This window comes from Lissotriton vulgaris, chromosome 10, assembly GCF_964263255.1.
Source record: "Lissotriton vulgaris chromosome 10, aLisVul1.2, whole genome shotgun sequence".
Lineage (NCBI taxonomy): Eukaryota > Metazoa > Chordata > Amphibia > Caudata > Salamandridae > Lissotriton > Lissotriton vulgaris.
This window is the reverse complement of record NC_141698.1, coordinates 834730560-834744185: the sequence shown is the minus strand read 5'-3', so window position 1 is coordinate 834744185 and position 13626 is coordinate 834730560. Positions and strand designations below refer to the sequence as shown.

General features: G+C 43.4%; 1 protein-coding gene across 1 annotated transcript in view; it reads left to right on the top strand.

Moving 5' to 3' along the window:
- LOC147688857 (protein QNR-71-like) overlaps positions 1-13626 on the top strand; it is a 48193-nt gene that overhangs the window by 15461 nt on the left and 19106 nt on the right. The window contains exons 2-5 of the mRNA XM_086941762.1: positions 6498-6647; positions 6773-6922; positions 7142-7288; positions 7387-7545. Coding sequence (XP_086797888.1) covers positions 6498-6647; positions 6773-6922; positions 7142-7288; positions 7387-7545 — 606 coding nt within the window. The remainder of the gene's footprint in view (positions 1-6497; positions 6648-6772; positions 6923-7141; positions 7289-7386; positions 7546-13626) is intronic.

Sequence of the window (13626 nt, the reverse complement as noted above, 5' to 3'; positions counted from 1 at the left end):
TTTCAGGCAGCTGGATAAATTAACATACAAGCACAGCTGTGTGGAGTGTAAGTACTGTTTTAGGGAAGCACACAACTTCAGCCCTTGCAAAACGTGTACTTCTTGATCCCCACTTTTTGCTGAGCCAAAGCTCCTCTCGTATCTCAAAATTGTCTGGGGACAGCTACATTGTCAGGCCAGCCCATAAAAAATGGGGAAACAGCCTTTACGATGAGGTAAATGCATTGCATGCCTTTGCCTCCTATTTTTTAGCGCGCACGTTATTACCACAAATATGCATTTACAACGCATGGAAATACCACATAATTAAGGTAAGTTGGTCTCCCACCATGCCCCCCCACCACCACACACAAATATATTTTTAAATCTAAAAACACTGCCTGGTATTGGTATGAAATGTGAACACGCGTGCTAAATGCGAGGCAAAGGCATTTGATGTATTTACCAGCGCTTTGTACCATCGTACAACCATAAACAGGAATGCTGTCTCGAGGGGAAGCAAACCAGTAGGCCTGCCTGCTCTAAAACATGGGGTGTTAAAAACAGTCTTTTAAATGTATTACGGTTAGCATGAAGGGTGGATGTGAAGTGATGTGAGATGATTAATCTATCGGACTTGCATTGGGTTGAGGGCGAGGCATTCATGACAAACTATGTTGACTTTGGAATGAATAGGCTCCTTCAATGTTTGGAGGTTCAGATCTCCAGGAAAAGTGAGATGGGTGTCCTGCATAGAGGTAAATGAAGCCTGATTTCTTTGAATGCTCTTGTTGGATCCCGAATATTAGGCGACTCTAATAATGAAAGGTGATGGGTGAGATGTTACTGGCCCGCTTAGAAGAAGTGATGAGATGGTTCTGGTTGGTAAGTGGACCATTCACATCCAGGGACCTTTTACAACCTTGTCACAAGATTGAGTCCTGGTGGGTCTACTTGGCTGTCTGAGGTCTATAACTCAAATACCATTGAGTTGGGCCAACTTGGTGCTTAACGGATGTTTGTCACCCAAGGGGTGGACTTGTGCTTTACAGATGCACTTGTATTACGATTTCTCATCCTGAGCAAAGTAAACTTCTACTGATGTAAGTGTTTTCTGGCATGCTACTTACTACACCCCGAATGACTTGCTTTATACATTTTTTGTGGTGTTTACTGCAACCCTAGCTGGACTTCTATGAAGATGATTATTTTAAGACTATCCCGTGGCAATGTCGAAAAATAAGCAACCAGTGACTGGTTCTTACAAAAGTTTAAAAAAAACTTTAGTGGTCCGGTCTTACCGTGCGTAAACAATGACCCCAGTATTTTTATTTCCAGCCCCATGTTTCAAAATAAACGAGGGGAAATAACCTACATTTGGCCGACGTATTCTTGCAATAACGTTATAAAAACAACAAAATATACCCTGTAGCAGCAATTTTAATGGGGACATTTTTTTAAAACCTAGTGGTGCCTTGCATTTTATGGATTGTGAAGACGAGGATAAGCTGCCACCTCACTAAGCTCTCCAATTGCAGGCTTCTACATTGTGACGACTCTTGTACTTTATAGCGGCAACTGTAAAAATGAGACAGAAAAATTGCCATTTTATTAGGCACCTGAATTGCAGGAAAAGAAAGCTAGTATTTAAAATGAATATGAACACTCTTCTAGATGTCGCTGAAGAGAGAGGAATATCTTAGTAGATGTGCCCAAGCTTTGTGCAGTCAGTGTATGCTCTGCTAGGCAGAAGCAAAGCTTGAATTCCAAATTAACAGACCAATGGAATAAGCTTGCTGACCAACAGCTCCTCTATGTAAAGTATCTATGCAAAGTATGCATGATTTTATTTTGGAAAAGGGAGCCTGGCAAGACCTAAAAATCAGGATGGAGGGCATTGGCGCCTTCCACTACACAGTAGCTTCAGCTGTTAACCAGTTTAAATATTAACCTAACCAGCAGTCAATTGCTGTTCAAGTGGCACCATTGCTATTTGAATGAAACGGCATGCACTAGGTGCTATATCCCCCCCCCCCCCCCCCCCATACACGCCACTGCACATGCACTACAGTCACCAGCCTCTATTGAAAACCATGGTCGTGCTCCATTCCAGACTGGCCTGATCCCTCTACTGGAGACTGCATCTTCTGACAGTGGGAGGTAGGGGACAGCTTGGCCCAACTCTCAGCTCCTCGTCCCTGGCATCCTTGTGAGGGTACTCTGTGTATGCCGCCCTAGCCGGGTACTTGTTTGCACAGAACAGCTGCATGGTTTTGGTGCATGGCATTCAGATAGAGGGACACAAGGTGGTGCTTGAGCTACTGCAGCGAGTGGCCTGTCCCAGCCCAGGGGCCAGTGCTTTATGCTATTCCTCTGGGTCAGCCAGGTGCCACTGCTCAAAGCCTGTCACCATTGCGCATAGCTCTGCAAAGCGAGGCACTCGTGCTTGGTTCAGGGTTGGTGTGATGTCCTCCATGGTGGATCTGCTGTGCATGTGAGCAGCAGGCTTTATAGTAACGTGACCTCCATGCCACAGAGCTGCGCTGGGGGGAAACACTATATTGCAGCGCTCTATGTTGTGGTGATGTCCGATTAGATGCTTGGGACACTGAACAAAGGCATCGCTCTAGTGTTTCAGGCGCCCACAGTAAATAGTGGCATAAAAGCATGGCCGCAGCATGGGTGCACCAGGCATTCGGCCTTTAGGAGGCAATCCGCATTGTTCTGGGGGTATTTTGGATTAAAGAACTGTGAATTTGAATGCAAATTACCTATGACTTCTGCACTATTCTGTTGCCTTGTATTTTTCCTTTAGTATTTTTTATACCGTCAGTTTTTTTTTTAGAATTACTAGTGCCAATTAAATCCCTATTTTTAAAAGCTACTCGCAAAGCGTAGGCTTCGAATACACTTACCAGCACTCAGATTGGCACTGTAACTCACTCGACTCTATTCTTCCCAAAAAAAGCACCCAGAAAAAGGAGAGCTAACCCTGCCCCTTGGTACACACCCGAGCTAAAATTATTACGGAAAGAATGTAAAAAACTGGAGCGTTCCTGGAGGAAAGACGGGACAAGATCCAGACAAAATGTATACCGCACCGCCATGAGAACATACAAAACGGCACTGTGTAATACCAAGAGGCAGTTCTTTGACGAAAGAATCAAAAAATCCTCATAACTCCGCTAGAGAAACCTTCCTTATCATGAAGGAACTGCTCAAAGTACCGGACCCTCCTTTAGCTCAAGACACCTCTGAGGACAAATGTAACAAATTGGCAAACTATTTTGACGAAACATTTCAAAATATTTTAACCACCCTGCCCCAAGTCAATCACAGAACAGACCCAAACTGTCAACCAGCCATCCACCTGGATTTTTTTGGCCCTGTGTCAGTGGACGAAGTACTCAAAACCTTGGCCATCATTAAAAGTGGCTCCCCTAGCGACCCAGTACCCATGCGTATCCTAAAAATGATCGCACCCACAATCGCCACACCTGTTACTGACCTTATTAACACCTCGCTGCTTCAGGGAGTGGTTCCTCCTGGATGGAAGAGAGCCATTGTCCAAGCCCATCTTAAAAAGCTGCTCCTAGACCCAGCGGATTTGGCCAATTATAGGCCAATCTCCCTACACCCCAGACTTAGCAAGGTCACGGAAAGGCTAGTCAATAAAAAAAAAAACTCTCCCACTTCCTGGAATCTAACGGCCTTCTCCGGAACTCGCAGACTGGCTTTCGCCCTGGACAGGGTACGGACACCGCCCTTTTGGCAGTAGTTTAGGAGGCCAGATGCATTCTGGACTCGGGAGGATCAGTGGCAGTGATCCTCCTGGACAGAAGTGCGGCCTTCGACACTGTTAACCACCAGGTCCTCATCCAGCGACTGACTGACATAGGGGTGGTAGGAACGATCCTGTCCTGGCTCACATCATTTCTGAGCAATCGCACCTTCCAGGTTTGGGAGAGCAACATCGGATCAGCGACAATTCCCCTCCAGTGCGGGGTACCACAGGGCTCTTCCCTTAGCCCAACATTATTCAATGTGTATATGTCCACACTGCCTTGCTGTTAATTGCGATATACAAACCACGAACTAAGGGTGTGTGTGTGTATGTGTGTATGTGTGTATGTGTGTATGTGTGTATGTGTGTATGTGTGTATGTGTGTATATATATATATATATATATATATATCTTTTTACATTGTGAACACTTCCGATTTATCTGGACAGTAAACAGCCCAACATCATCTAACAAGCGCTCTAATTATTACACAGAGCTGCACAAGGTATGTCGCCTATGTCTTTTAATATGTCAATCACACTACGTAATGGAAGTAGCCCTTACATTAAATCAATCCTCGCACTTTTCTAGATCTGATCGACTTTGTGCATTAGGTCTGCAACAGTGCCTACCCTTGAAAATTAGCTCACTACATTTGATGTACCAAAGTGAGTATAATATAGCCAATGGTTACAAAGTATACTGTCTGTCAATTTGTATTTGTATTCACTTGATGTGTATCTGTTTAAACACTTGAAACAATCAAGACCGAAACATCGACCTTTCACATCAACTCCTCAGCATCATTTGTGTAGAAGGACACCATGATACATTTATGATTTTGGTTTTCCTTGTTCTCATTGGAGCTGATGTACTGTTATGAATTGACCTGTTGATTTGGATATACTGCCTTTCATAACTTTTATGTGAAGAGTTTTGTTCTATGTCTATCCCCATGATTTTCTTAATCTTTTTACATAAATAACTTTGAATATTATCCCTTTTTTGCTGTGTATTTCTTATCTTTATGGTATTCGTTTACCTTTTCGTCTTGAAATTTGAAATTTAACTGTGTAGTAATCCTATGGATACACCTGGTTCAATCTATTGAAGAACCGATAAGTACAAAACTATTTAAGTGAAGTGACTCTGTTAACTAAATCCCTTGTAGTAATCTTTTTTTACACGCACTGGCATAAAAGCCAGACCTATTGACTTTGCCAACTAAACTTTGGCACTACTAAGTGGGGTAGCAGAGGTTGAGGAAGGGTGTGTACTGCGTCCTGTGCTGCTGTCCCCATAAACACTGCATGAACTAGCTGCACTATGCACCCCGTTCTGAAGCTGAAGTCAACCTCTGGTTTGTGCTTGCTAAGGACTGCTGGTAAGTTATGTGCCTGAGAAGCAGACATTTCAGCTACAAGGCTAGCAATGCCACGCAAGCTACCCTGAGCGCATTATTTTCCCTCACTGTAAAATCCGGAGCAGCTGCTAGGGAAATGTAGTGGTGGGGCAAATTAAAAAGAAACTAACTTACCTGCTGGTTGCCACCACCTCTCCTCAGCAGTGTTGTGATTGACTAGGGGAGTCAATGTGCTTCCTGGAGATTACAGCAATCACCAGCATGACTGCAGCATCGTGATTAGTCTGCCTCAGTTTGGTGCTCAGACACGGAGTGAGTCCGCATGTTCTCCACCTGGTCTTGCAGTACAGCCAGGTGGAGAACATGCTAAGGGCCAAGGTGCCCAGCCAAACCGTCACACGCACTTATGGTGCAGCAACCACTCCTCCTTGTGGCTAAGGGCCAAGGTGCCCAGCCAAACCGTCACACACACTTATGGTGCAGCAACCACTCCTCCTTGTGAGGACAGCGAAGCCCAAACTAACCTGGCTCTGGTTCATACAAAAAAATGAAGTAACATTAACATTGTTATCATTTTTATTTATTTTTTGCTGTTTTTTGACTACTATGTACCTTATTAAATCGCAGAGACAGTGCAGGATTGTTGTTTGCTTGTCCTTCGCCCCTTCACTGAATTTTCTTCTACACTTCCGAAGAAATTTAACGCGCGGGTCAATCATGATTCTACCGCCAGGTGCCAATAGAGGCACATGCAGCCAGGACTGTCTGCTTTGCACTGGGCTAGCACTGCCCCTCCCCCACACTGTCCTGATGAAGACCCGAAGTGACTACCCAATGGAGCACACTATGGGTTGAAACAATGAAGGGCCCAGATTGACCAAGGCTCTGCAGATCAAAAGGAGCACTATCAACTAACAGAGCAATTGGTCCTTTGTCTAGCCATTTGTTTTCTTTTCCCCTTGTACAGAAGTCCTAATCACTCTGTGTATATACTGCACAATTGTTGAGCACTAAGCACATATGTCGCATGGATCACCTTTTATGTCAATAGTTTACCCTATGTTGACAGCCTTGATCTACTGCATACGCGAATATACATTTACATACATAGTAGTCACGTACACACCGATTCATGGTCTTTATTTTGAAAAGCCTCTTTGTTCAGGCGTGAGATACTCATGGTAAATTTTTTAAAAAAATTTAATTGTATTACGCATGTGACACTTGGTGTGCTGATAAGTAACTTACGAGAACCCAACAGAACCACTTTTTTGTTTAAGAATGTATACCCAGGTTCTGAGGGACACAGGGTCACCCCATTTCTGTTAAACTATGTACCTTAAGTGGACTGAACCACTTATTTTCGTTTAGGTTTTCGTGATGTGGCCCAACAGCGCAGAACCTGTTTCCCAGGTCATGGCTGTAAGTTGGATGGCTGGTCTCCAAACCGCAACCCTTGGGATGAGAAGAATTATCCAGCCTGGGCAGAGGGGGACTCAAGATGGGCCAAAAGCTGGAAAGGTGACAACTGGTTACTGACATTCATTTTAGTCTTCTATTGGTCAGCAGTTTGCTGAAGTTCCTATATTAGCCCTGTGTTTAAACATTATCAGACCTGTGTTTGTGTTTCTTTTCCCATTTCATAGGTGGAAAGGTTGTGGCACGCTTGACCAGTGACAGCCCAGCTCTTGTGGGATCAAATGTGACATTTGTAGTCTCACTGGAGTTCCCCAGGTGCCAGAAGGCAGATGAGAATGGAGACATAGTGTATGATCACAGTGGGAGATGCAGAGATGGTAAGCATATACTGCTTGGCAACAAGATTGCCGGACTACCACCACCCCAGTCCATCCCATGGGCTTCTGAATGGTCCTTTTGCCATGATGCTGGATTGCAACAAATGTATAAGTTTCAGCAAACTATGGTCTTTAGTGTTCCTTTTTTAGATATGAAGACCTAGTTAAAGTGTTTGACTCTTGTTGCTTATGTTGGGACTATTCTTGAATGTGTTGCAGATCCATCAGTGCTTTCAGGTACATTTGTGTACAACTGGACGCAATGGCTGGACTACAGCTCACCAGGCTACTTCCCTGATGGCAAGCCTTTCCCTCATCACCATGACAGGCGGAGGCACAACTTTATCTACATCTTCCAGACACTTGGTAATTTGGTTTTATGAATCTTGGCTAATGTGGTAATTGGCTGAAAGTCCAAGTTGCCTTTCTCTTGGCCATGCTTGCTAACTTGTGTCTTGTTCTAGGTCAATATTTCCAGCAACTGGGAGGGTCTTCAGTGGTCCTTTCCTTGAACACTACAGATATCCCCCTTGGCACCCAACAAATGGAAGTGTCTGTATATAGGAGGGGACGCCGGCAGCACACCCCAGTCGCAAACGCAAGTGCTCTCTATCTTGTGACAGGTGAGCTTCACCATAAGTGTTAATTCCTGTGGGCTACACAACCCTGATCTCCTTTGAGTAGCTGCTCTGTATTTACAGATATTAGAATTGTTTGCAGTGTGGCTACAGTTTAAGGCAGTACTGTAAATTTTGAAAATTGGTGCCAGAATCTCCAAAAAGGATTGGCAAGTACATCAGTATAGTGACATCCATGATTTATCTTCAGGATAATAGTTTATTAGGATTGGAAATGCCTGGTTGAGCTTTTTTTAGGCCTAAAGGTGGAGTTGTTCCTTAGGGGCAGGACCGAATGACGTGTCTTTGGGGAGGAGTCTGGGAACGGAAGTGAAGCAGAAGCCACTATATATAATGTTCATGGGAGGGGACAATAGTCTGCTCTCAGTATCCTCTGCGCCGATGAAAGTGGTTAAACTTGCTTATACTAATTTTGGCACTTCGGCAGAGTGCAAGGGAGGTTTAGTATGCGGAGTACCCAATTTAAGCATCAGTGCCGGGGACATGATTAAGTGTGATCAATCTGACTTCTACGCTATAACAACTCAATTTGTGGATCTTTGGGAGCGGGGTCACTCTGATGTGTACAGTGGCTGACCTTCAATCCCTATAAAACCGGAAGGAATTGCTGCTTTCACGGAGTAATTGCAAGCTCACCACTTGGCATGGCACAAGCAGAAAGATTTCCCCACCCCATGAATGCATGTAAAACCATGGGTAACTCAAAGTAGGGAAATAAAGCAACTGTCTCCAGTTTGCAAAACTGAGGAAGACAGTGATCCTACTTAGTACAATTGATTGTTAAGCACAATTTAAGACTGACTGGAATGAGGGTGGATGCAGTTTTGTGGCTCGCCAATTGAAGTTCTATGGAGAACCAGGACTTGAGAACCCCCCGGTGTTGAGTGGAGATGGGACATGGGCTAGGTACAGGTTAGCACTTTAAACCTGTGTCTTGACAGGCTTTTTGGAACTACTTAGCAGTGATATAGACTTTAATCTTGCTCACATCTAGGATATGTATTCCTAGCTTGTGTTGGCCCTTTTAAGCCCTTTCTTCCAGACCTAGAAGAGGCCATCTATTGCCTATTGGCTTTGGCCTGTCATTTTTGCTTATAGTAGAGGTTGGATCCTGTGGTCCTGACTTTATATTACACATTGGTATGGTTTATGTAGGTACTCTGACAGAGCTAAGGGTTATTTCATCCTTCTCAGGCGTACAGGCCCAGAACTAGAGGGACTCCATTTTAATGGAGCTGAGAGGCTTCAGGGGTAAAGGTAAAGTTAATAGTTAAAGCTGTTCGTCCTAAGCGAACCGGAGAGAACCGGCCAGAGCTGAATCTAATCAGGAAGTGTCTCCGGGCTCAGGTCTCTAGACGAAACAAGCAGCTGGTCACTGTGGGAGCGTCTAGCGCAAGGAGCCTGGTGCATGGGATTGGTGGGAGGAAGCTGCTGGCTGGAACTTTCCATGAGGAAACGGCATTCTATATCAGTGAAGTGCAGAGGCGGAGTCAGTGAGTTGAGCTGGAGTGGTAGAAGAGAGTTGTTGGAGTTGCAGAGAGAGAGAGAGAGAGCGAGCGAGCTAGAGAGCTGAGCTGAAGTTGCAGTTAGTTGAATTGGAGGAGCAGAGAGTGTTGGTAGAGTTGGAGGAGTGGAATTGCAGGAGGAGAAGAGACAGAAAATGCTTGGAACAGAGAGATGACAAACAGACAGTCAGTGAGCTGGAACTGAAGGAAGCAGTCAGAAGCAGTTACTTATCAGGAGGACTTGTGAATAGCTGGAGTCTGAAGTAATGTCTTTTAGAAGAGACTGAAGTTATATCGTGGATTAACCTGTGGGAGCAGCTGGAGTTAATTGGACATTGGCACAGAGACCGTACCCAGAATGAACAAGCTAGTGGAATGAACAGTTATCAGAACGGCAGAAACTATTAGATTGAAGTTGGAAGGTGGAGAGAGTCCGTGGGGGAGAGAAATCCAGTGCAAAGTGATCAGCGCAGACGTGTATCCAAGAGTGCAGGAGAGAGAGAGAGAGTCTGAGATGAGCCAAGACACAGACGAGAGAGGAGCCCAGATGACCGCTAGAGCAAGACTTCACACTCCCAAGGTGACCTCGTTCCTTAATCTTGTTCTTATTCCCTAGGCTATTGTATGTCTAATCTTTTCCCTTTCAGCGGTGTGTTAAAAGTTCCTGTTACCTCGCAGATAAATTGTATGTCTAATCCTTTTCTTTCAGCGGTGTGTTAAAGTTACTGCTAGTTAGAGACCCCATAGATTTATGTATGTGTATTGCATCATTGTCAAAATAAAAGTGACCCCATTTCTTAGTGAACTAGTGTGGTGTATATCTGTTGTCCCCATACAGTGGAGGTAACCTTGTTTCCTAGTCAGGTATTACTGTTTGAACAGATGTTACCCCTGATCAGGTAAGTAATAGTGAATAATTAGGGAGATAGGAGACCTGCAACTAAGGGATAAAGTTTATACTCCATCCCATAATATTATTGTAGTAGTGAGCCCTTAGTGAATAGGGAGAGAGACTTCCCAACATAGAGAGACTCCTGTAAACAGCGTCTTCTATTTCAGAGCGTAGGTAACCTTTTCTTCTAGTCGGATGTTACAGCCAGAACAGATGCTGCCCCTGATCCGGTAAGTCTGAATAAATAGGGAGAACAAGGAGCCCTTGAGCTAGGGAATCGTTGACACTAAGTAATTCGGTTATCCCATAATATTATTGTAGTAGCAAACCCTTAGTGAATAGAGAGAGGCTTCCCAACATAGACAGACAGAGAGCTGAAGGTATTCATAGGAAAGTGGTCGTCATTGGTAAGTGGCGTTAATGAGAGCATCAGGGAGGACACTGGTGTGTAATGAGATCGCCTCTAGGGAAAGTGGCGTTAATGAGAGCACCGGGGGGATACGGTGCGTAGGTTTGCCGGATTGTGAACCGTGTGTAAATGAGAGCACCGGGGGGATACGGTGCGTAGGTTCGCCAGATTGTGAACCGTGTGTAAATGAGAGCACTGGGGCTGCAGACCCATGTGTGTAGACACGCCGGATTGTGTGTCGAGTGAGCACTGATAATAATCAGTGTATAATGGTAGATAATCAGAACTGCCCCAGGGTAGATTAGTCTGGACCCATGTGGTCGCGAGACTATAAGGTATGAGTGTGGTGTAGGGCATGGATATCCTTAGTAATCAGTGAGTATTCTTAGTATCCCTATAGATTTAGTGGTGTTTCTGATAATATGAGCTTGTATATTGCGAGTTCCCCATCCTCAGGTAGGTACCCAGGTGCCTGGATAGATAGTCCTGAGGAGGGAGATGGTTACGTTCCGGCTGGGTTAGAGGGGCCCCTAGGGGCTGATCCCATCTGGCCCAAAAATCCAGTCGTTACAACCTGTCATTTAAATCCTTAAACTGGGCAGGAAGTTTTTACTGACCTGGACTTCAGTGTTGGCTACAGTTCATGGTTCCATCTTGGTGGTAGCCTCCATTATGCTACAAAGTTGCAAGCCGTATCAACTTGCTGGATACTAAGGTTTCCAATTTCGGTAGGCATCTAGGACTGCTTCTCCCAGAAGTCGAAGAATTCACCCTCTATGGCAAGTAGTTGCTAATAAATATTTCTTGCGTAGGCTGGCTTGTCATGTGCCGTGTTTGCCAAACATGGAATTACTTAACTAACAGAAGTTTGTTTAACCGCCTGACTTTACTAATGGTGCATATAGGGGGCCAACATTTCAGTTACTGGGAGCATTCTGTACCTCTTACATATTTTGGCACCTGATCCATGGATTGGATCATTGCAAGTCATGGGATCCAAAGAAAGGTGTTCGGCAGTAATTTGCTGATGAATTTCAGCTCTGATTTGAGGCATCCATATCGCTTTACCTGCAATTTTTAAAATGGAACCAAAAACCTGAACGAAGCATGTAGCTGTAGGCCTTTGAGACCATATTCTCAAAACACAAGCCTAACCATTTGGAAAATGTTTAACTTCCCAATAAGTTTACACATCACTTACAAACATTAAATCTTCCCAAAGCACAAGTTTCACAACATTGAATCAGAAATAAAAATGTCCCTACTATCAACGTGGGCCATTATCCTATATATTCCACCAAACCAGATTGTTTAACTCCCTGTTTAATAAAACTTAAACCATTACATTTTAATTTGTATATAACCGTTAAAACCACAGCTACAAATTCCAATCACTTTCCAGGAATAATTTTAAACCCAGAAAATTGACAAAGGGCTTTACACTTGATCTAAATGTCATGGCATCAAAAATTGTTTTATTTGGTTAAGTATGCACATAAGGCAAAGTTGCTTTCCAGTCTCTCGAACATAGGTGATATACATATCTTTTTTCCAAGGTTCTTACCTCTGGGTTCTTTCACTTTATTCCACAACCCTAGGAGCAGACAGTTCCTCCTTTACTTCTATGGAGCCATCTGATTTCCAGTCCTTAAATTGATTATCTTCCATTCACAAGCAGTTGTGTAATTATTGCCGAGCTTAACTTGCTGTTAATGTCTACAAAGACTAGACTTAACTGGTTGGAAGCTAGTTGCCTATTTCAGAACTGTAAGGTTATAAGCAACACTACACCAGGGCTTCAAATTGGTTTCCACCCTAACAGCTTGTACCATGGAACAATTTGGAAGAGTTTCCAAAGTTTTCAGATAATGGCCTGCCTTCTCCTAATCCAATTTACCACTCATTCAAATCTCCACTCTGCTTAACATCTACAGTGGTGCCAAGGTTTTATAAACTGTTTAAGGCACCAAAGAGGATCCACCAAAATGTAATTTCACCAATTGAAGATGCCCTGGATTTTACAGTGGGTGCAGTGTCCAAAGTAACTTTTTGCAAAGTGGTATCCAAATCTATAAAGCTTCCTCTAACGTTCAAATCACTAATAGACCCTGTAAAACACTTGTTTTGAACCAAGGGTGGCCTTTGTTCACTCCAGATGTAACTAATTTACAATGGTTACAATCCATTTACTTTGGAACGCAACCCAATTTGTGTATTATCAGTTATCACCAAATCTGCATGGTAAGACCAGTATATAGTGCCCACCCATTTTTGGCAAAGTTTCGAAGTTTCAGGAGATATTCTAGATTCAATGCAAATCGAGTAGGCACTAACACTTCCTTGACGCTATGCGCTTTAAGTGGGAATTCTGAGTCGTGTAGAACAAGCTCTACCCTGGCCCAGCGGAACTAATGTATTTCTTTCAGAAGCCCTAAGCTTCTGTGACTTTCCATTTGTTCCTACGTGAGTCACAAAATATCTTGGCTAACTAAATCTAATATGGTGTGAAAGTTAAAGGAGGGAGCCACCTGGTTCAGTGACCTTATGGGCTATATGTTTAAAACTGTGACCAGTTGCCACATGTCCTCCTTTAAAGCCTACCTATTCAATCTGAGATTATGATTCTCAAGCCAATTCAAAGCTTGATTCAGGTTGAACATTGGCTCGTATATTTACTAGAATAATCCACTATTAATGTTTCAGACTGGAGTAGTTATCTCTTTATGGATGGGCTCATTTATTGCACAATTCCAGCTTCCCAGATTTTTGCCAAGTTTGGGAAATAGTACGACATGGCTAAACAAATATTCTATTCCACCACTCAGGATTATGCTTTCGTTATTGCAGGTAGATGGTCTGTAGCTGCTGCTCTTGATTAAGGGAACAGAATATTTTAAAGTTACGGTAAAAAGAGCATCTTTCACACTTGTAAAGATTGTCTTGAGGGGCCAGACCATTGTTTGACTAGAGTTCTTTCAAATAACCTATCCACAGGCAATTCAGTAACCATGCAACGTGAGAAAGTAGTGGTACCGCTAGTCATGCGAGACTAATTAAAAATCCAGTGCATTTTTTTAATTAAAAATAGCATTTGTTCCCAGTTAGATTTTTGCATTTGGGCCTTATACCTTTTTGAGTAATAGACTTGTATTGTCGTCAATTCACAGTATATCATTTAGACTATCATCCCCTTTCTTTGTTTATCCTTAACTTTTTTTTTTCCATTGTACTTTCTTTGTATGCATTTGACCACAATTTAA